General features: G+C 44.1%; 1 protein-coding gene across 2 annotated transcripts; it reads right to left on the reverse strand.

Moving 5' to 3' along the window:
- Positions 1-14,660: 14,660 nt before the first annotated feature.
- On the reverse strand, positions 14,661-19,900 carry PIGY (phosphatidylinositol glycan anchor biosynthesis class Y). Of its 2 annotated transcripts, none has more exons than XM_073590946.1 (2): positions 19,808-19,900; positions 14,661-15,807 (listed from the first exon to the last, which is right to left on the reverse strand). In XM_073590946.1, the coding sequence occupies exon 2, from the start codon at positions 15,674-15,676 to the stop codon at positions 15,410-15,412; it is 267 nt and encodes an 88-aa protein (XP_073447047.1). In that variant the 5' UTR covers positions 15,677-15,807; positions 19,808-19,900; the 3' UTR covers positions 14,661-15,409. The 2 variants fall into 2 exon arrangements, with proteins under 2 accessions (XP_073447047.1, XP_073447038.1); XM_073590937.1 differs by having other exon boundaries at positions 19,755-19,817.
- Between the last annotated feature and the right edge of the window lie 2,526 nt (positions 19,901-22,426).

Genomic DNA, 22,426 nt, shown 5'->3' on the forward strand with positions numbered 1-22,426 from the left:
CCTATTCTGTGTGATACCGTCTGCTGAGCCGTGTATCTAATCCTATTCTGTGTGATACTGACTGCTGAGCAGTGTACCTAATCCTATCATGTGTGTTACTGACTGGTCAGCCGTGTATCTAATCCTATTCTGTGTGATACTGTCTGCTTAGCCGTGTATCTAATACTATTCTGTGTGATACTGTGCTGAGCCGTGTATCTATTCCTATACCTGTGTGATACTGACTGCTGAGCTGTGTATCTAATCCTATCCTGTTTGATACTGACTGCTGCGCTGTGTATCTAATCCTATCCTGTGTGATACTGGGCTCCCCCTGCAGTCTGTGTCAGAGGGTGGTCTGTGTTGGCACGGTAATAAATTGTGTTATTTCCAGCTTCACAGAAGGACGATAACACCATAGAAATTATAAGAATAATAGGCAAAATTGTTTGGTGAATTGGAACGCGCATGGTTAAAATTTCACAACATAGCCTATGACGCTGTCGGGGTCCAGACGTGACTGTGCAAAAATTTTGTGGCTGTAGCTGCGACGGCGCAGATGCCAATCCCGGACATACACACATACATACACTTTTTCCCCCTTATGTACATAGGGGCAAAATTGTTTGGTGAATTGGAACGCGCAGGGTTAAAATTTCGCCTCACAACACAGCCTATGACGCTCTCAGGGTCCAGATGTGTGACTGTGCAAAATTTTGTGGCTGTAGCTGCGACGGTGCAGATGCCAATCCCAGACATACACACATACATACACACACATTGAGCTTTATACCGTATTTTTCGCTTTATAAGACGCACCTGATTATAAGACGCACCCCCAAATGTGGTGAAGGAATAGAGAATTTTTTAATAAATGGGGTCCGTCTTATAATGCCAGTGTCCGTCTAACAAATCATATAGGGTATATGTCCCTCATAGTCCCCCCATCCTAAAATTAGCCCCCTTAATCTGGATATGGCCACCTTATATTGAATATAGCCCCCTTGTGCTGGCACACTGGCCCCCCTGTGGCTGGCACACATCACCCTGTGTTAGATATCGCCTCCATGCTGCTGCTTTTAGTAAAATAATCTCTTTCCTTACCTTCTCAGCACTGTCCCTCCTCATGTCTCCCTCAGTGTGGTTGAGCTCCTCCTCCACTTCCTGGTTCTCAGAGCCGGTCATGTGATCAGCACAGCAGAGTGATATCATCTCTGCGTGCCTGATGACAGCGGCAGCAGAGACACCGGTTTCACCGACCATGTGCGATCAAAGGAGGGCGCAGGCAGCTATAATATGCGCCGCTCCCCCAGTCAGTCACTGTAGTGCGGTTTCAGCACCATGGTGATGGACAGCGGCAGTGCATATTATATGAGCGGGAGCAGGAGATCAAAGGCTCCCTTCGGCAGCTTTTACCAGCTCACAGCACCGCTCCAAAGCTGCCCCCACCTCCCCTGGACCCTGCAGTATATATATATATATATATATACACCCCCTCCCCCGTATATTCGGATTATAAGACGCACCCCCTACTTTCCCCCAAAATTTGGGGGAACAAAAGTGCGTCTTATAAAGCGAAAAATACGGTATATTAGATAACAAGACCTATGGATAGGTTGTTGCCTTATTAAGACAACTCCCCTAATTGTTTTTCATAGGGTTTAAAGTCTAAGACCCACATAGATGACCCCTGCCCCCCCCAGCGACATCAGCTAAAGTCTCAGTAACAAGACCCAACGCTTCCTATTGATAATGAATTGTCCATTTGCAACAGCCCTTTAAAAAAAAAAGTTGGGAGTGCATGTAAGGTGCATTTACCGCAAATTTTGTGAGATCCCCTTTTCCATGTATAGGCATTAGTGATGAGTGCGCATGTGTTTAACCCCTTAGTGACGGAGGTACATTTTTTAAATCTGACCAGTGTCACTTTTTGTGGTAACAACTCTGGAACGCTTCAACAAATCCCAGTGATTTTGAAATTTTTTTTTTGTGACACATTATACGTTATGATAATGGTAAATATAGGTCAATACGTTTTGTTTTTATTTGTAAAAAATATTAGAAATTTGAGAATAATGTTAAAAAATTTGCAATTTTCAAACTTGGAATGATTATCCCTTTAATCCAGATAGTCATACCACACAAAAACATTCATAAATAACATTTTCCCACATGTTGGCTTTACATCAGCGCCATTTGTAAAATGTTGTTTTATTTTGTTAGCATTTTAGGAGTTTTACAAATGTAGCAGTAATTTTTCATTTTATCAAGGAAATTTATCAGCTTTATTTTTTCGGGACCTATCCAGGTTTGAAGTGACTTTGGGCGTCCTATATATTGGAAAACCTCCAAAAGTTATACCATTTTAAAAACAACACCCCCTGACATATTGAAAACTGTTGTCAGGTAGTTTATTAACTCTTCAGGTGATTTTCAGGAATCAATGCAAAGTGGCATGACAGAAATGAAAAAGTGTATTTTTACTGCCTAAATGTCGCTGACTTCTGAACAGGTTACAACAGCCGTCAGACTCTAAGGTCGCTATTTGGTCCTGAATTGCCATGGCATACATCAGGACCACACAATCATGATCTTAGGGTGCAGATGGGGATAAAGAGGAAGCCCCCCACACTCTGTTAACCATTTATATGATGTTGTCACTATTGACAGCAGCATCTAAGGGGTTAAAAAGATTTGGACGGTGCAAACACTGAACGTGGCTGATGCAGCAAGTTGTCAGCTATAGTGGACAGCCGACAGCTGCTGGATTGTCACCTGTATGGGGAGGCTATTCTCTTATATCTCACGTCAGTTAAAAGACGTGTGGGCTGTCATTAAGTGGTTAAGTCCCGGCGGCTGCATGAATCGCAGCTGTTAGCAATAACAAATGCGGGCATTGCCTAACAGCTGCAAATCATGCAGCCGCAGGGACTCGAACATATTAGTCAAGCACGCCCGAGATACTTGGATATCACCCGAGCACGTTCGCTCATCGCGAGTAGGCATCACTCTGAACTCCTTTTTAAGGGTGCTCTCCAAAACCTAGTCAAACATTAAAAATAGCACAAAGTAAGTCTGTTGCACAGCTAAACTACAAACTGTTACAACCAAAGAACAATCTGTGACTGTTATAATCATTTTTGTGAGAAGCACAGAATTATGCATTCTGTTGTTGGTGTGCCTAATTTTAACCCCTTACTGTCATGTGACGTACTATCCCATCCATGTGCCCTGGGACTTAATTCCCAGGGATGGGATAGTACGTCACAGCGATCAGCGGCGCCCATGTGGTGAGCACCGTTGATCGCGGCCAGGTGTCAGCTGATTATCACAGCTGACACCCGGCACAATGTGTCAGGGGCCATCATGGACCACCCCGACACGTTAACCCCTTGCACACCGCGATCAAACACGATCGTGGTGTATCGGGGGTTAAAGGGAAGCATCGGCAGGGAGGGGCTCCCTCCGTGCTTCCCTGAGCCCCCCACAGCAGCGCAATGTGCAGCACTGCTGCGGGGGCTCCTTCCCTGCAGGTCCCCGGATCCAAGATGGCGACGGGGACCTTCGGAGGCCTGCAGGGAGCTGGCTACCTCAGTGCCTGCAAAGCGCACGCAAGAGGAAGTCTGCTTCAATGCCTGTGACAGATCGCTGATCTGTCACAGTGATCTGTGATGTGACAGATCAGCGATCTGTCACAGGACAGTGATGTCCCCCCTGGGACAACCTAATAAAGTTAAAAAAAAAAAAAAAAAGGCTAAAAATAATTAAAAAAAAAAAAATATTCCCTAATAAATTCATTTTTTGGAAATAAAAAAAACAATAAAAGTACACATATTTGGTATCGCTGTGTCCGTAGCGACCTGCCCTATAAAACTGTCCCATTAGTTAACCCCTTTGGCGAACCCCTTAAAAAATAAAAATAAAAAACGAAGCAAAAAATAATGTTTTATTATCATACCGCTGAACAAAAAGTGCAATAACGCGCGATCAAAAAGACGCATATAAATATCCATGGTTCCGCTGAAAACGTCATCTTGTCCTGCAAAAAACGAGCTGCCACACAGCATCATCAGAGAAAAAATAAAAAAAGTTATAGCTAGCTTTTTTGTATAAAATTGTTTTTATTGTATAAAAGCGCTAAAACATAAAAAAATGACATAAATGAGGTATCGCTGTAACCGTACCGACCCGAAGAATAAAACCGCTTTATCAATTTTACCGCACGCGGAACGGTGTAAACGCACCACCCAAAAGAAATTCATGAAACGCTGGTTTTTGTTCATTCTGCTTCCCAAAAATCGGAAAAAAAAATAGATTAAAAAATCTCAAGTGCCCGAACATGATACCAATAAAAACATCAACTCGTCCCGCAAAAAATAAGACCTCACATGACTCGGTGGGTCAAAATATGGAAAAATTATAGCTCTCAGTATGTGATGATGCAAAAACTATTTTTACAATAAAAAGTGTCTTTTAGCGTGCGACAGCTGCCAAATATAAAAACCGCCATAAATAGTAAATCAAACCCCCCGTTATCACCCCCTTAGTTAGGGAAAAATAATAAAATTAAAAGAAAATGTATTTGTTTCCATTTTCCCATTAGGGTTAGGGCTAGGGTTAGGGTTAGGGCTAGGATTAGGGCTGAGATTAGGGTTAGGTGTGTGTTGGGGTTAGGGTTGGAGTTAGAATTGGGGGGGTTTCCACTGTTTGGGCACATCAGGTGCTCTCCAAACGCAACATGGCATCTGATCTCAATTCCAGCCAATTCTGTGTTGAATAAGTCAAATGGCGCTCCTTCCTTTCCAAGCTCTGCCATGCGCCCAAACAGTGTTTTACCCCCACATATGGGGTATCAGCATACTCAGGACAAATTGCAAAACAACTTTTGGAGTCCAATTTCTCCTGTTACCCTTAGGAAAATAAAAAATTGGGGGCAAAAATCTCATTTTTGTGGAAAAAAATATTTTTTTATTTTCACGCCTGGGCGTTATAAACTTCTGTGAAGCACTTGGGGGTTCAAAGTGCTCACCACATATTTAGATAAGTTCTGTGGGGGCTCTAGTTTCCAAAATGGGGTCACTTGTGGGGAGTTTCAATAGTTTAGGCACATCAGAGGCTCTCCAAACGCACATGACACCCGCAGACCATTCCATCAAAGTCTGCATTCCAAAACGTCACTACTTCCCTTCCGAGCCCCGACGTGTGCCCATACAGTAGTTTTCTCCCACATATGAGGTATCAGCGTACTCAGAACAAATTGGACAACAACTTTTGGGTCCAATTTCTCCTGGTACCCTTGGGAAAATAAAAAAATTGGGGACTAAATGATAATGTTTGTGGAAAAAATACGATTTTTTTATTTTCACGCCCGGGCATTATAAACTTCTGTGAAGCCCTTGGGGGTTCAAAGTGCTCACCACATATCTAGATAAGTTCCTTAGGGGGTCTAGTTTCCAAAATGGTGTCATTTGTGGGGGGTTTCCACTGTTTAGGTACATCAGTGGCAGGGGCGTACCGTCAATAGTAGCAGACCACGCATCTGCTATGGGGCCCGGAGAGGTGTGGGGGCCCTGGGTGAGGGGGCCCGCAACGGCGGCTGCGGTTTGGCAGCTGTGCTGTGCTGACACAGTACTATCTCCTTTAATTAAATGTAAGCGACGGCCGCTGTATACCCCCTGGTTGGGCACCTTGAAGCTCTCCTTTCCTTGTTTCCTGGTCAGCAGTTGGCTGAAGTCTCTGGCTGGATTTGCATTAGAATGCCATGCCTGCGTACATTGCAGGAAGCAGAAAACATTCATCATGAGCCTCTCTCACTCAGGGACAGGGACACACACAAGACGGTGACTTGGCGAGCCCAGCTGGGGGTGGATTTTTTTTGTTAAATGTGTCCCCTCACTGTGCTGTGTGCGATATACAGCATCCTGTGTGCGATATACATCGTCCTGTGTGTGATATACAGCGTCCTGTGTGCGATATACAGCATCCTGTGTGTGATATACAGCGTCCTGTGCGCTATATACAGTGTCCTGTGTGCAATATACAGCGTCCTGTGTGCGATATACAGCGTCCTGTGTTTGATATTCAGTGTCTGCTGGCAGCCTGGCACTTTACATTTACAATGGCTCTGGCTGCACTTTGCACCTTAGGGAGGGGGGGCCCGGCTGCACGCACTGTGGAGGGTGAAGGGGGCCCTGCATGCACTGCAGGGGTGTGTGTGTATATATATATATATATATATATATATATATATATATATATATACACACCACTGAGCCACCAATGATTTATTCTGCCTTGCTAAATGTCTGTGTTATATATATATATATATATATATATTGACAATCAGCTACTTGTTGGCCAATAGCTGATAGCCCATTTTGGCATTTATGCTCACAGGATGATCACTATAAATTGTTTTGTGTGCATAGATTATTATTGTTCTCAGCATCATATACTGGTTACAAAGAAGGATGTGTTACAGAGTGGGATTATTTTTAAGCCAGATTGAAAATCATTTTAGTGCAGTATATATGAGCTCCTGGACAGTATTTGGGCCCCTGTGCAGTATATATGGGCTCCTGGACAGTATTTGGGCCCCTGTGCAGTATATATGGGCTCCTGGACAGTATTTGAGCCCCTGTGCAGTATATATGAGCTCCAGGACAGTATTTGGGCCCCTGTGCAGTATATATGGGCTCCAGGACAGTATTTGGGCCCCTGTGCAGTATATATGAGCTCCTGGACAGTATTTGGGCCCCTGTGCAGTATATATCGGCTCCTGGACAGTATTTGGGCCCCTGTGCTGTATATATGGGCTCCTGGACAGTATTTGGGCCCCTGTGCAGTATATATGAGCTCCAGGACAGTATTTGGGCCCCTGTGCAGTATATATGGGCTCCAGGACAGGACTTGAGCCCCTGTGCAGTATATATGGGCTCCTGGACAGTATTTGGACGCCTGTGCAGTATATATGAGCTCCAGGACAGTATTTGGGCCCCTGTGCAGTATATATGGGCTCCAGGACAGTATTTGGGCCCCTGTGCAGTATATATGGGCTCCAGGACAGTACTTGAGCCCCTGTGCAGTATATATCGGCTCCTGGACAGTATTTGGCCCCCTGTGCAGTATATATGAGCTCCAGGACAGTATTTGGGCCCCTGTGCAGTATATATGAGTTCCTGGACAGTATTTGGGCCCTTGTGCAGTATATATGGGCTCCTGGACAGTATTTGGACCCCTGTGCAGTATATATGGGCTCCTGGACAGTATTTGGGCCCCTGTGCTGTATATATGGGCTCCTGGACAGTATTTGAGCCCCTGTGCAGTATATATGAGCTCCAGGACAGTATTTGGGCCCTTGTGCAGTATATATGGGCTCCAGGACAGTATTTGGGCCCCTGTGCAGTATATATGAGCTCCAGGACAGTATTTGGGCCCCTGTGCAGTATATGAGTTCCTGGACAGTATTTGGGCCCTTGTGCAGTATATATGGGCTCCTGGACAGTATTTGGACCCCTGTGCAGTATATATGGGCTCCTGGACAGTATTTGGGCCCCTGTGCTGTATATATGGGCTCCTGGACAGTATTTGAGCCCCTGTGCAGTATATATGAGCTCCAGGACAGTATTTGGGTCCCTGTGCAGTATATATGAGTTCCTGGACAGTATTTGGGCCTTGTGCAGTATATATGGGCTCCTGGACAGTACTTGGGCCCCTGTGCAGTGTATATGAGCTCCTTCCATGTTGACTTTTACAAGGAATATATCAAATTGGATGTAAGTGTTTTACTTTTTCTTTTACTCAAATGAGAAAAAAAATCAAAGACTAGCTATAAAATTAATTGTTTGACCTATAACATACATGCCTGGAGTTCAGAGCACCTGTTGATTTTTTTTTTTTTTTTTTTTTTTTGGGGGGGGGGGGGGGGGGGCATTCAGACTTTCGCTATAGGGCCCCATGATTTCTATGTACACCTCTGATCAGGAGCTCTCCAAAGGCAACATGACACCCGCAGACCATTCCATCGAAGTCTGCATTTCAAAACGTCACTACTTCCCCTCCGAGCCCCGACGTGTGCCCATACAGTAGTTTTCTCCCACATACGGGGTATCGGTGTACTCAGGAAAAACTGAACAACTTTTGGGGTCCATTTTCTCCTGGTACCCTTGGGAAAATAAAAAAATTGGGGACTAAATGATCATGTTTGTGGAAAAAATACAATTTTTTTATTTTCACGCCCGGGCGTTATAAACTTCTGTGAAGCACTGGGGCTTTCAAAGTGCTTACCACACATCTAGATAAGTTCCTTAGGGGGTCTAGTTTCCAAAATGGGGTCACTTGTGGGGGGATTCCACTGTTTAGGTACATCAGGGGCTTTCCAAACGCTACATGGTGTCCGATCTCAATTCCAGCCAAAAATGTCAAATGGCGCGGCTTCTCTTCCGAGCTCTGTCATGCACCCAAATAGTCGTTTATACCCACATATGGGGTATCAGCGTACTCAGGACAAATTGCACACTAACTTTTAGGGGCCTGTTACCCTTGGAAAAGTAAGAATTGAGGGTGAAAAGATCATTTTTGTGGAAAAAATATGATTTTTTAATTGTACGGCTGTACGTTATAAACTTCTGTGAAGCCCTTGGGGGTTCAAAGTTCTCATCACACATCTAGATAAGTTCCTTGGGGGTCTAGTTTCCAAAATGGTGTCATTTGTTGGGGGTTTCCACTGTTTTGGTACATCAGGGGCTTTCCAAACGCGACATGGTGTCCGATATCAATTCCAGCCAAAAAAGTCAAATGGCGCTGCTTCCCTTCCGAGCTCTGCCATGCGCCCAAACAGTCGTTTACACCCACATATGGGGTATCAGCATACTCAAGACAAATTGCACAATAACTTTTAGGGTCCTGTTACCCTTGGGAAAATAAAAATTGGAGGTGAAATGATCATTTTTGTGGAAAAAATTTGATTTTTTAATTGTACAGCTGTACGTTATAAACTTCTGCGAAGCCCTTGTGGGTTTAAAGTTCTCACCACATATCTAGATAAGTTCCTTGGGGGGGGGGTCTAGTTTCCAAATTGGGGTCACTTGTGGGGGGGTTTCCACTGTTTAGGTACATCAGGGGCTCTCCAAACGTGACATGGCATCCGATCTGAATTTTGCATTGAAAAAGTCAAACGGCGCTCCTTCCCTTCTGAGCTGTCATGCGCCGAAACAGGGGTTCCCCCCCACATATCAGGTATCAGCGCACTCAGGACAAATTGCACAATACCTTTTCCAGTCCAATTTCTCCTTTTACCCTTGGTAAAATAAAATAATTGAACCTGAAGTATTTTTTTTTTTAAACATTCAAAAAATTCCTGTGAAGCACCTGAAGGGTTAATAAACTTCTTGAATGTGGTTTTGAGCACCTTGAGGGGTGCAGTTTTTAGAATGGTGTCACTTTTGGGTATTTTCTATCATATAGACCCCCCAAAGTGGCTTCAAATGTGATGTGGTCCGTAAAAATAAAATGGTGTTGCAAAAATGAGAAATCGCTGGTCAACTTTTAACCCTTATAACTTCCTAACAAAAAAAAAAATTTTGGTTCCAAAATTGTGCTGATGTAAAGTAAATATGTTGGAAATGTTACTTATAGGTTTTTTGTGTGCCATATCTCTGATTTAAGGGCATAAAAATTCAAAGTTGGAAAATTGCAAAATTTTCAAAGTTTTCGCCAAATTTCCGTTTTTTTTCACAAATAAACGCAAGTTATATGAATGAAATTTTACCACTATCATGAAGTACAATATGTCACGAGAAAACAATGTCAGAATCACCAAGATCCATGGAAGCGTTTCAGAGTTATTACCTAATAAAGGGACAGTGGTCAGAATTGTAAAAATTGGCCCGGTCATGAATGTGCAAACCACCCTTGGGGGTTAAGGGGTTAATTACCAAACATTAGTCTACATTGGCCCCTGCATAAAGGTTGTATCCAAATTTGTTTCCAAATGAAGAGAAATTGAAATCCGAATGAACTTTAACTTTTGAACCTCTCAGGATTTCTCATGTCACTGTGGACAGAAAACAAGGTGTTTTTTTCACCCAAACAGTGTAGGAGCTTGCTCTCCAATAAAAATGATATCCATGTGAAGAGATTTAATATGCCGCTCATGAAAATCTAGCGTAAATGCCCTATGCAAATCGGATTGGTACACATCAGTTCTCTACAAAAAAAAAAAAAAAAAGTATAATTTTTATTGAGGGCAATCACCTATATAGCTTTATCAGTACCTGCATATGTAAGAAATGTGCCGACAGGTTCCTTTTCAGCAAGAGGTCTTTGCAGCGTGAAAGGGGAACTGGCAAGCATTATACAAATTGACAAACATGTTCTTCCACTGTCTATGCAAGTCATTGTTGAAACTGCATTTTGGCCACACGTAGGGTTCAGTTTGGGCCTTTGTCTGAAGCCCTAAAGAACAGGATTCAGGTAGAACTTCTAAAAGGGCCATTCATTTCAATGAGGCAGACAGTCATTATGTGTTCTGTCCATCTTTTTTAGGCAGGCACAGTTGACCACCACACGCTTTTTGAGGCAGGCACATGTGACCTTGCTTTTCTGCTCACCTCAACAGACATACACTACCGAAACAGAGTCCATACAGAGCACAGGGAGTGTCTGCCTCTTTAGAGCACAGTCACAGCAGGGGTTGCACCTGAATCCGGTATTACATGACTTAAGGGCTCACGTAAATGTCTGTGAACTTCAGTACAATATTCGACCACAACGCACAGACTGGCAGCAGGTCTCCCAACTCGAGAGTGACAGCTTCATAGAAATATACGAAGCTGTCACACTCCGGATAGCCGCGGCCAGTCTATGTATTAGCAATCCGCGTTTGGACTGATTGACATGGACGTCTGAATGAGCCCGAAAATGGAAGCCCCAATAGTGAGTTACATGAAGCCGCAACACAATGTGAACATAGCCTCAGACACAAAGAGCTGCTCTTGGAAAAATAAACGCTTCACAAATCTAAACGAATCAGGAATGTCTGACAAAGGGCGTGCTCATCACCACTAATCAATTCCAGTCAGTGACTGGACTAAGATACACTACAGCTCGCCATGATTTCGACAATCTTTGGTATCACACTCTGCCCATTTGGCATGAAAACTCCAACGGTCAACATTTTGCAAGTTTTGAACTGATTTGCTTTTGGGTTGTGTTCTTTCTATATAGTTTCCATCTGCGAAACAGATGGATCTAGCAGAAGAAAAAAAAACAGTTTACAAAATTTACTAGGGGAAGGAAAATACAATAATAAGTTTTTATTATAGCAAAATATAGATTGCAAGCCCATATATAGAAACATAAATAAGGATATGCATCCACCCAGCTAAGGCCTGTTCCCACTTCCGTTTTTGTGTCCGCCAAACGGATCCGTTTCCGTTTTTTTGACGGAAACGGATGCAAACGGATCTGTTTTTTAAAACCCGGATCCTTTTTTTTGACGGATCCGCGGTAACCGCTATGGGACAAAAACGGATCCTGCAAAAAAAATGGCGGATCCGTTTAACGGAAACCAACGGATTTTGACGGATTTGAAAAAACGGAAGTGTGAAACAGGCCTTACAAAGACTGTTGCACAATATTCTCATAGGAAATAGAGAAAAGAGAATCTGTCATCCTATGTGAAATCTGGGCACTTAAGCCCCAATTCAATAAGACAGGCCATTTTCTTGCCTGTGGAGTCCGGTACTCCTTATTCAAAGAGGTGCAATGCCAGAAATGTTACGCCAATGCCCGACTGGATTAAGGTTTCTCATGTAGGGCATGCCACAGCTCATCATGAATTAGATGAGTCATGGCATCACAAACTAGCTACAGCCATTTTTGTGCAGCTGTGGATATCTACTTGAAACTGTCAAAAGTCACAACGTATTTGCGCACTTCTGAGAATTGTGGTGAAATTGCTTTGTAACCTTAGTGTATGTGTACTGACATTGATCACTAACCCAGTAAGATGTCTTCTACCCTAACTTGAAATTCACAGCATTTATGTGAAAGACACACAGAAAGCATAAGGATGCTCCAAGCAATCCCCAAGGTGTACTTAATACTTTGATCGTTATGTGAAACAAACTGAAGTTTAGGTGCTCCTCCTTCACCCCTGCTTTAATCACAACCCCAACAGTTTGTGCCAGGACTCAAACATCTTCAAAGCAACTATAGAATCTTACCACAGCCTGGTATCCTTCACACAGACAGAGTTAAAGGGGTTATCTGCTATAGCTAAAAAAAATACATTTGAATTGCATGTCAATTCTTTCTGCAGATTCCGCAGTGGTTTACCATCTTCTCCATTGTGGAGATGATAAACCGCAGGCTAATCCGCAGATATTTATCCGCAGGATAAATATCCGCAGGATTTATCTGCGGATTTTGCAAAATCCGCGCGGATGAATCCGCAGCAGATTCCGCAGCGTGTGCACACCCTTACCCTTGGTAAAATAAAAAAAATTGAACCTGAAGTAATTTTTTTTGTGAAAAAAAAGTTAAATGTTCATTTGTTTTAAACATTCAAAAAAAATTCCTGTGAAGCACCTGAAGGGTTAATAAACTTCTTGAATGTGGTTTTAAGCACCTTGAGGGGTGCAGTTTTTAGAATGGTGTCACTTTTGGGTATTTTCTATCACATAGACCCCTCAAATTGAATTCAAATGTGATGTGGTCCCTAAAAATAAAATGGTGTTGTAACAAGGAGAAACCGCTGGTCAACTTTTAACCCTTATAACTTCCTAACGAAAAAAAAAATTTTGGTTCCAAAATTGTGCTGATGTAAAGTAAACATGTGGGAAATGTTACTTATTAAGTTTGTGTGCCGTATCTCTGTGATTTAAGGGCATAAAAATTCAAAGTTGGAAAATTGTGAAATTTTCAGAATTTTCGCCAAATTTCTGTTTTTTTCAAAAATAAACGTAAGTTATATCAATTAAATTTTACCACTGACATGAAGTACAATATGTCACGAGAAAACAATGTCAGAATCACCGGGATCCATGGAAGCGTTCCAGAGTTATTACCTCATAAATGGACAGTGGTCAGAATTGTAAGGCTATGTGCACACGGTGCGGATTCTGCTGCGGATCCGCAGTGGATTTGGCCCTGCGGATCCGCAGCAGTTCTGCTAACATGGTACAGTACCATGTCAGCCTATGGATTTTAAAGTCCACTGTGCCCATGCTGCGGTTTTTTCCGAAGATTACAATCCGCAGCATGTCAATTGTTTGTGCGGAATCCGCAGCGGTTTCACACCTTAAACATTGTAGAGGTGTGAAACCGCAGGACTAATCCGCAGATAAACAGCAGGTCTTTTGACCTGCGGATTTTGCCAAATCCGCAGCCCAATCCGCAACGTGTGCACATAGCCTAAAAATTGGCCTGGGCATTAACGTGCAAACCACCCTTGGGAGTAAAAGGGGCAAAAAAAGGTGTTCCAAAACTAATTAATTTTAATCCTAAATGTCTATTTATTGTAATAATCTAATTTTTCTAATATACCTTAATTAAGAACTTCTTACTGTTCCCTCTCTAATCTAACTGCTTTATTTTTTTTACCTACTTCCGTCTTGATGACAATTCGTTTAAGAATCCCCAGTGCATGCTGTGGTACTCAAATGTGACATCAAAGGGCAGAGGCTGTGGTCACTGAGGTAGTCTCTGTCCCCACCTTGTAATGAAGACTCATCAGTGACACCCTTTTCAGGGGTGGGGGTCAATTACGACATTCTTAGTACAAGCTCCCTTGTCACTGCACAATATTTTTCTCAATGCACAGCGACAGTGCACTCCTTCACCGTCTGTAATTAGAAGTGACAAGCTAGCAAAATAGCCCACATTCAGTGCGCATTGTAAGTAGAGAGCAGGGCGAGCAAAGACCAGCCCCATCCCTGAAAGTGAAGTCTGTTTTGGGGGTAAGGCTGGTCTTTGCTGTCCTTGCTTGGTATGTCTTCTCCTTACAATGCACACTTGTGCCCTCTCTTGCCAGCTTGTTACTTTTCATCAGAACCGGCGAGGGAGCGCATTGTCAATGTACATTGAAAAGAATATTGCAGTGAGAAAGCAGCTCGTCCCGAGGATATGTATGACTTCACAACAGATACATACTCTGCATGGCATGGACTACCTCAGCTCCTGAAAAGGACTTCACTGATGATAAAAGAGAGCTTGCAGCGGTGAGTGCAGCCAAGGAATCCTGATGACGCTAGTGGGGATTCTCAAACAGAAAATTATTAAGATAGAATTAGATTAAAAAAAATATAAAGCAGATTGGAGAGGGAAAGGCAGGGACTTTTTAATTAAAGTATATTAGAAAAGGGATTAGATTATTAAGACATTTAGGAATAAAATTAGTATTAGTTTCGAACCACGCCTTATAAGGCATAGATGGGCTTAAAATAAAAACTTGTTGCATACTCACCTTCCAACAGACTGAGAGGTATGCGTTGGCTGCAAAAGCAATATCTGTTCCATTTGCAAGAAACAAAACCGCTTCAGTGGCCAGGTGACTAGATGAGAGATGCTCTTCTAGTTTCCAGACCACTGCAGCCAATCTCAGGCTGCAACAGTCCTGTTAATTCCGAACAGAAATGGCTTCCAGGGCAGACAGACAGCAATCTGTGCTGAAAGATAAATAGGTCAACATTTTTTTTTTTATTAAGCGCATCCATGCCTTAAAATCACTTTCTTTATAAGACAACCCCTTTTTAAGAGTTTCCACACAATCATCACATGATGACATGTATCTAATATGTCATAACCATATCTGGATGTGGAAGTTCCAGGCTTAAATGATGGTGGCCCCCCTTTGAAATTATAAGCATTGCCATAAAGCCAGCCAGGATCACAGGGGTACTTTGTTAGCTCCTAATCCCGGCCAGCTTCAGTACAACTGCATTTTCAATGCTGCAGAGGCAAAGATGTCTCATGTAACAGCGTGGAAGCACAAATATGGAGACCAGAGAGCAGCAATATCTCTGGTCTGAGTTGTCAATCAGGACTGCACCCCCACACACACACAACCAGGAAGTCCAGAGGCAGAGGAGTGGTGTGCTCCCGAGGAAAAAAGATAGAAATAACACACTTTAATATTCCAGAACGAAGGGGCTACAGCCCTGAAGTAGCAATCTTGGGAGTGTTTTTTTCTCTGCCAAGTGTCACTTCCGACCAAGCAATGTACAGGTACAGCTCTCTCCTTTCGGATGGCTCCTAAGGGAGACGGATGATTCTGAGCTCTGATTACATATTGTCCCCCATGATAGAATATTGTAGAAGTTCTTGAGAACTGGGATCGCAGAAGGTTTATAAATATTATAAGAGAATAAATTGTTGTGACTGGTTTCCAAGAAAGAAAACTGATCTCACTCACAGATCACAATATGGTTTAATTATGTCTGAAAAGCTTGAGTCCCATCCATGTCCACAGATGAAAAAACACATAGACAGGAAGAGTGATGGGCAGCAGCAGACTGTAAAAACACACACTTGACATGCTGGTACATCCCTTGGGAAAATCAGCATCAACTGAGGCCGAATAAAGGATTCCAGAGAGTGATAACAGAGGCACGAGCACAGTCAGTGTGGGGAGAGATAGAAACATGGCTTCAAGGTTGGCAACACCTTCCTCCAGAATGCTACTGCTGTGTGTCATCAGATTCCTTTGTCGTCTGGTCTTTGTTAATCATCCGAGCATCCTGAGGAATCATATTGGGTATCCCATCTACTATAAGATAAGCAATACCAAGCTCCTCGTTAATTAGTTCGTTAGTAGATTCATTATACCTGGAATATAAAAACAGGGTTTTAGTGAGATGTCTATCATATATACATGAGGATTGAAATGAGTGACACTAATATTATACAACTCCCATAAAATTACAATAGCGAAAGCTGCACACAGCCATAATACCTTCCTAGAGTACTGATATCTATTTTCTAAAATAATTATAATGCCCAACTTCAATTTTTGCCAAGACGTAAATACCATATATCCTATAATATCATAAAAAAACACTCTTAGGCCCAAATTCATTAGAGATCCTGTGAGGCGATTTTTGCTGCCCGAACTACAAGCATTCATGAATCAAAAATGGGCTGCACAATTGCAGCTAGGAATATTCTCTGAATAACTCTGGTGTTTCAGAGACAATATACTATGAAGGTCATGGGACCATGCTAGTCTGACTCTAGCCAGCAATGCTGAAAATGATTGTCAGGTCTCTCCCTTGCATGTACGTAGGAAGACCCGTCACCACTAGCAGTGATGGAAAGATTTGTCCGGAACCGGACTAATCTCATCTCTTCTCTCCTTATAGTCCCCGGATTGTCAATGTACATTTAAAAAAAAAAAAAAAGCCGCAACATGTCAACATGTTACACAATACTAAATCACTTAGCCAACAAAATAGGAGTATAGAAAACCTAATACATAATCAAATGATATAGCCATAGAACATTATAATCCAAAAAGGGGCCACAAATCCAAAAATTAAAGACACTATAAGATAGTTATTATCAAAATTTACAATTTTATTAAGGACACCAAAGGACACATTAAAAACATAATATAAGACAGCACATAGTAAAAAAGCAAAATACAGGGGGAGTGAACCAGCACGTACTTTATATTGAAATATAGTGTTAATCCATTCCAATATGTTATATATAGACGTGTTGGCCGATAAATAATATAGTGCAGTGCACATATAAAATAGATATTAGCCAAAAAGGTGCATAAGGTAAATCCCACAATCTAATTAAACATAGGGAAAAGTTTCAAGTACTAACCAGGATTCATCATATACGTGCCGTCACTGCCACCCCACACTCCAAAGTATTTCATATGTGTTTCATATGTGCATTGCACTTTATTTCTATATATTTTTTTTTTTATATATATATATATATATATATATATATATATATATTTATTTATTTATCGGCCAACATTTCTATATATAACATGGATTAACACTATATTTCAATATAAAGTACGTGTGGGTTCACTCCCCCTGTATTTTGCTTTTTTACTATGTGTTGTCATATATTGTTTTTAATGTGTCCTTTGGTGTCCTTAATAAAATTGTAAATTTTGATTATAACTATCTTATAGTGTCCTTAATCTTTGGATATGTGGCCCCTTTTTGGATTACAATAATAAAATCAGGCTGCAATCGTGCAGCGAGGCTCTGATTCAAGCTGCCCTCAGTTTTGACAGCATGAATTGCCTGACAGGTTATCTTAAGACTGAAATCTTGTACACCACTTTTGAATGTTACGATAGAGATAAATGCACCAAATTCATAAAAGTGGCACATCGTTCAGTGCACCAGAGGCAGAAATGTATGCCAGTCAGAGGTTGGCATACATTGTCATAGTTTACCCCACTATAAAGTATGATGAATTGTAGGGTGCACTTGCTTACACCCCATCCAGCCTCAGCTCCATCCACTTTTCAACAAGTTGTCAGAACTGACTGGGATTATTGTAAAACTGCCAAAAGTTGGATTTTTTTGTGCAACTATAAATTGCAGAAAATTTGGCAACCTTTCAAGCAATTTTATGCAGTTTTCAATATGTCAGAGGGTGCTGTTTTTAAAATGGTATAACTTTTGGGGGTTTCCCAATATATGGGACCCCCAAAGTCACTTCAAACAGGGATAGGTCCCTAAAAAAAAAAATAAATTTAATAAATTTCCTTGAAAAATTAAAAAAATTACTGCTATATTTTTAAACCTCCTAAAATGCTAACAAAATAAAAGAACATTTTACAAATGGTGTTGATGTAAAGCCGACATGAGGGAAATGTTATTTATTAATGTTTTGCTGTGGTATGACTATCTGGATTAAAGGGATAATCAAAGTTTGAAAATTGCTATTTTAACATTTTCCACATTTCTGATGTGTTGTATAAATAAACACAAAACATATCGACCTAAATTTAGCATTACCATAACGTATAATGTGTCATGAAAAAACAATCAATATCACTGGGATTTGTTGAAGTGTTCCAGAGTTATTACCACATAAACTGACACTGTTCAGATTTAAAAAAATTGGCTCCGTCACTAAGGGGTTAAATCATATTCCCATGTGCAACAATGCTGCTTTTATTTCCCCCACACAATAGCAATCTGTTCAGATAATTGTTGTTTCGTTATGTGATTTCTATGCATTTTTGGTGCACATTTGGCATTGCTTTTTTTAGAGCAGAAACAATTGGGTTCCACTAAAAAAAGGGCATCGGCATCTTTACGTGCCTTTTTTACCGGCTCGCTACAGAAAATTATTAAAGCACTAGTATTCTTTATTTCAGCAATAGAGGGGTGTCACTAACGCAAGTTCCCTGCCCGTATCTCTTACTTACCAGCTGCCGTCTTGTACTGTTAGCAGTACTGTTACGGTCGGCTGTTGTGACCTGCCGGATCGCTCCAGTGTTTGCTATCGAAGCCACAACTCAGTGCAAGTCTATGAGAGTCAGGAGGCCCTCACAGACTTCCACTGAGAGCTTGTGACCGTTACCTCGGACTTTTGGCCAGTCAGAAGTTACAGTCGCAAAATGGAGACACGAGACGGGTACGGCGCCAGGAAGAGCCGATGATGGCAGCTGGTAAGTTTATAGCACCGCTCCAGCGCAGCAATAAGGAAAAAATGTTGGTGCTTTAAGGGAAAAAAAAAAGGGGCAAGCACACCAAAAAAAGTAATCGGATGTTATATGGCGGCTCGTGTACAATCTGATATTTTTGAGTGCACCCATACACTTGTATACAAGACTCATCTGACACAGAAGAAACTGGAGCAGGCGGCGTCACTTGTCAGGGAGGAAAGCCTTCATCTGGACTGAATGACATTGGTCCTGGAGCCGCGAGTCCACACTCACTGCACAGGACCGTACACTGGTGTGAACAAGCCCCTACACTGGCTGACTCCGGGCTGGAATACAGGACACGTGCAGATTTTATTTTTTATTACAGGTGGAACATTGGTTCATACTGTCAGTGTTTTACCTCAGTATCTGTAAGCCCAAGACCAGGAGGGGAACAACGAGAGGAAAAGTATAATAGAGACACGTCACCACTGCTGGATTTATCACTCATTCCTGAGGTAAAATACTGACCGTGGCCTATGGGTATGTGCACACGGTGCGGATTCTGCTGTGGTTCCGCAGCGTTTCTGCTGCGTTGTACAGTACCTTTATTTCCTATGGAAATTAAAAAAAGACGCTGTGCACATGCTGTGGATTTTTCCGCGCAGTTTACAATCCGCAGCATGTCAATTGTTTGGTGCAGAAACGCGGCAGTTTTACACCTCATCCATTATGAGGTGTAAAACCGCAGGCAAAACCGCAGATAAACCGAAGGACTTTTGTCCTGCGGATTTACCTGCGGTTTTCTCTCCAAAATCCGCACACCAAAAACTACGTGTGCACATAGCCTATGCATTGCACTGGTCACCGTGCGGTCCGTATGAGAACACGCAGTATTATGGGCGCTCTTTCATGGCTGCACCCGGCTGGCGAGTTACCTCAGAGCCTTCCTGGAGAGGGGGCAGACCAGGAACTGCAGCACTGAGGGGTCAAACGCCGCGCTGCTGCCCGCGCCCTCCCGCCCTCCTGCCGGGGCAGAGTGCATGCTCCGCCGCCTCACCACCGCCCGCTGGAAGAGCCCTCTCCACACTCCGAGCCCCGGCATGCTCCACCGGCTCCAAGGACACCAGCACCTGTCTCTTACCCACAAGCCTCCGTTCTTCCTACCAAGTAAAGTCACAATGGCATGGCACTCACCCAATCATTCACTTCCGGGTACAATAACTTTATTAACACAACGAACCGTCCACAATCACACCAGGTATTATACATGTAGTGTGTAACCCTTCCTTTTCCGTTCTGTAGAGGGTGCACAGGTTTACGCTGATAAATTCGGCCTTTCTCTATGTTCCTCAAATAACATGACCCTCGGATCAGCGGCTGTAGAAACGTCAGTGTCCAGGGAAGGTGACCGATAGCAGAACCAGCCACCGCCACTAGGGGGCGCCTGAAGCACGTGTATTTATAGGGTTGATACTGCCTTTCCCCCAGTGATGGCTGCAGAGGCTCAGAGCTGGAGAGACACAGGGCAGCAGAGGCTCAGCGCTGGAGAGACACAGATCTGGAGAGATACAGTGCTGCAGAGGCTCAGAGCTGGAGACACAGAGCTGCAGAGGCTCAGAGCTGGAGACACAGAGCCGCAGAGGCTCAGAGCTGGAGACACAGGGCTGCAGAGGCTCAGAGCTGGAGAGACACAGATCTGGAGTGATACAGTGCTGCAGAGGCTCAGAGCTGGAGACACAGTGCTGCAGAGGCTCATAGCTGGAGACATAGGGCTGCAGAGGCTCAGAGCTGGAGAGACACAGATCTGGAGAGATACAGTGCTGCAGAGGCTCAGAGCTGGAGACACAGCCGCAGAGGCTCAGAGCTGGAGAGAGACAGATCTGGAGAGATACAGTGCTACAGAGGCTCAGAGCTGGAGAGACACAGGGCCGCAGAGGCTCAGAGCTGGAGAGACACAGAGCCGCAGAGGCTCAGAGCTGGAGAGACACAGAGCCGCAGAGGCTCAGAGCTGGAGAGACACAGAGCCGCAGAGGCTCAGAGCTGGAGAGACACAGAGCCGCAGAGGCTCAGAGCTGGAGAGACACAGAGCCGCAGAGGCTCAGAGCTGGAGAGACACAGAGGCTCAGAGCTGGAGAGACACAGAGCCGCAGAGGCTCAGAGCTGGAGAGACACAGATCTGGAGAGATACAGTGCTGCAGAGGCTCAGAGCTGGAGACATAGGGCTGCAGAGGCTCAGAGCTGGAGAGACACAGATCTGGAGAGATACAGTGCTGCAGAGGCTCAGAGCTGGAGACACAGCCGCAGAGGCTCAGAGCTGGAGAGAGACAGATCTGGAGAGATACAGTGCTACAGAGGCTCAGAGCTGGAGACACAGGGCCGCAGAGGCTCAGAGCTGGAGAGACACAGAGCCGCAGAGGCTCAGAGCTGGAGAGACACAGAGCCGCAGAGGCTCAGAGCTGGAGAGACACAGAGCCGCAGAGGCTCAGAGCTGGAGAGACACAGAGCCGCAGAGGCTCAGAGCTGGAGAGACACAGAGCCGCAGAGGCTCAGAGCTGGAGAGACACAGAGCCGCAGAGGCTCAGAGCTGGAGAGACACAGAGCCGCAGAGGCTCAGAGCTGGAGAGACACAGAGCCGCAGAGGCTCAGAGCTGGAGAGACACAGAGCCGCAGAGGCTCAGAGCTGGAGAGACACAGAGCCGCAGAGGCTCAGAGCTGGAGAGACACAGAGCCGCAGAGGCTCAGAGCTGGAGAGACACAGAGCCGCAGAGGCTCAGAGCTGGAGAGACACAGAGCCGCAGAGGCTCAGAGCTGGAGAGACACAGGGCCGCAGAGGCTCAGAGCTGGAGAGACACAGAGCCGCAGAGGCTCAGAGCTGGAGAGCCGCAGAGGCTCAGAGCTGGAGAGACACAGCCGCAGAGGCTCAGAGCTGGAGAGATACAGAGCCGCAGAGGCTCAGACCTGGAGAGACACAGAGCCGCAGAGGCTCAGACCTGGAGAGATACAGAGCCGCAGAGGCTCAGACCTGGAGAGACACAGAGGCTCAGACCTGGAGAGACACAGAGCCGCAGAGGCTCAGAGCTGGAGAAACACAGAGGCTCAGAGCTGGAGAGACACAGAGCTGCAGAGGCACAGGGCTACAGAGCTGCGGAGGCTCAGAGCTGGAGAGACAGGGTTGCAGAGGCTCAGAGCTGCAGAGGCTCAGGGCTGGAGGCGCAGAGATGCAGGGCTGCTCCCATACTTTTTATTTTCTCAAGGTAACTGGAGAAAATGGACCCCAAAATTTGTTGCCAGTTCTCCTGAGTATGCAGAATACCTCATGTGAGGGAAAACGACTGTTTGGGGCATGGCAGGGCTCAGAAAGGAAACAGTGGCGTTTTGGAACACAGACTTTGATGGAATAGTCTGAAAGTGTCATGTTAAGTTTTAGAGTCACCAGACTTGGCTGATGTGAGTTACGGCCATCACCTTTCATGGCTGATATACAACATTCTATAATGCTGTAGAAAAGCCCCCGATCCGACCTGGAAGAGGAGAAAAATAACTTTTATTATACTCCTGCGGGGCGGTTCGAGGGGTGTCACTGTCCTTTGTCCAGCGCCTCCCATCTTATGATCGCTGCCCTCCTGCTTGCTTCTTGTGGATGATGCATCGCTGCATCATCTACATAGGCTCCTCGTCATTGCGATTCTGCGCAGGCATACTTCTCTAACCTGTTCAGGGCTGAGCAAAGTACTGCAATGTGCAGGTGCTGGGCCTTTCTGTCCTTTCCCGGCATCTGCACACTGCAGCACTTTGCTCAGCCCTGAACAGGTC

The sequence above is a fragment of the Dendrobates tinctorius genome, unplaced genomic scaffold, assembly GCF_039654945.1.
Source record: "Dendrobates tinctorius isolate UK_male_01 unplaced genomic scaffold, ASM3965494v1 ptg000011l, whole genome shotgun sequence".
NCBI classification, from domain to species: Eukaryota; Metazoa; Chordata; class Amphibia; order Anura; family Dendrobatidae; genus Dendrobates; species Dendrobates tinctorius.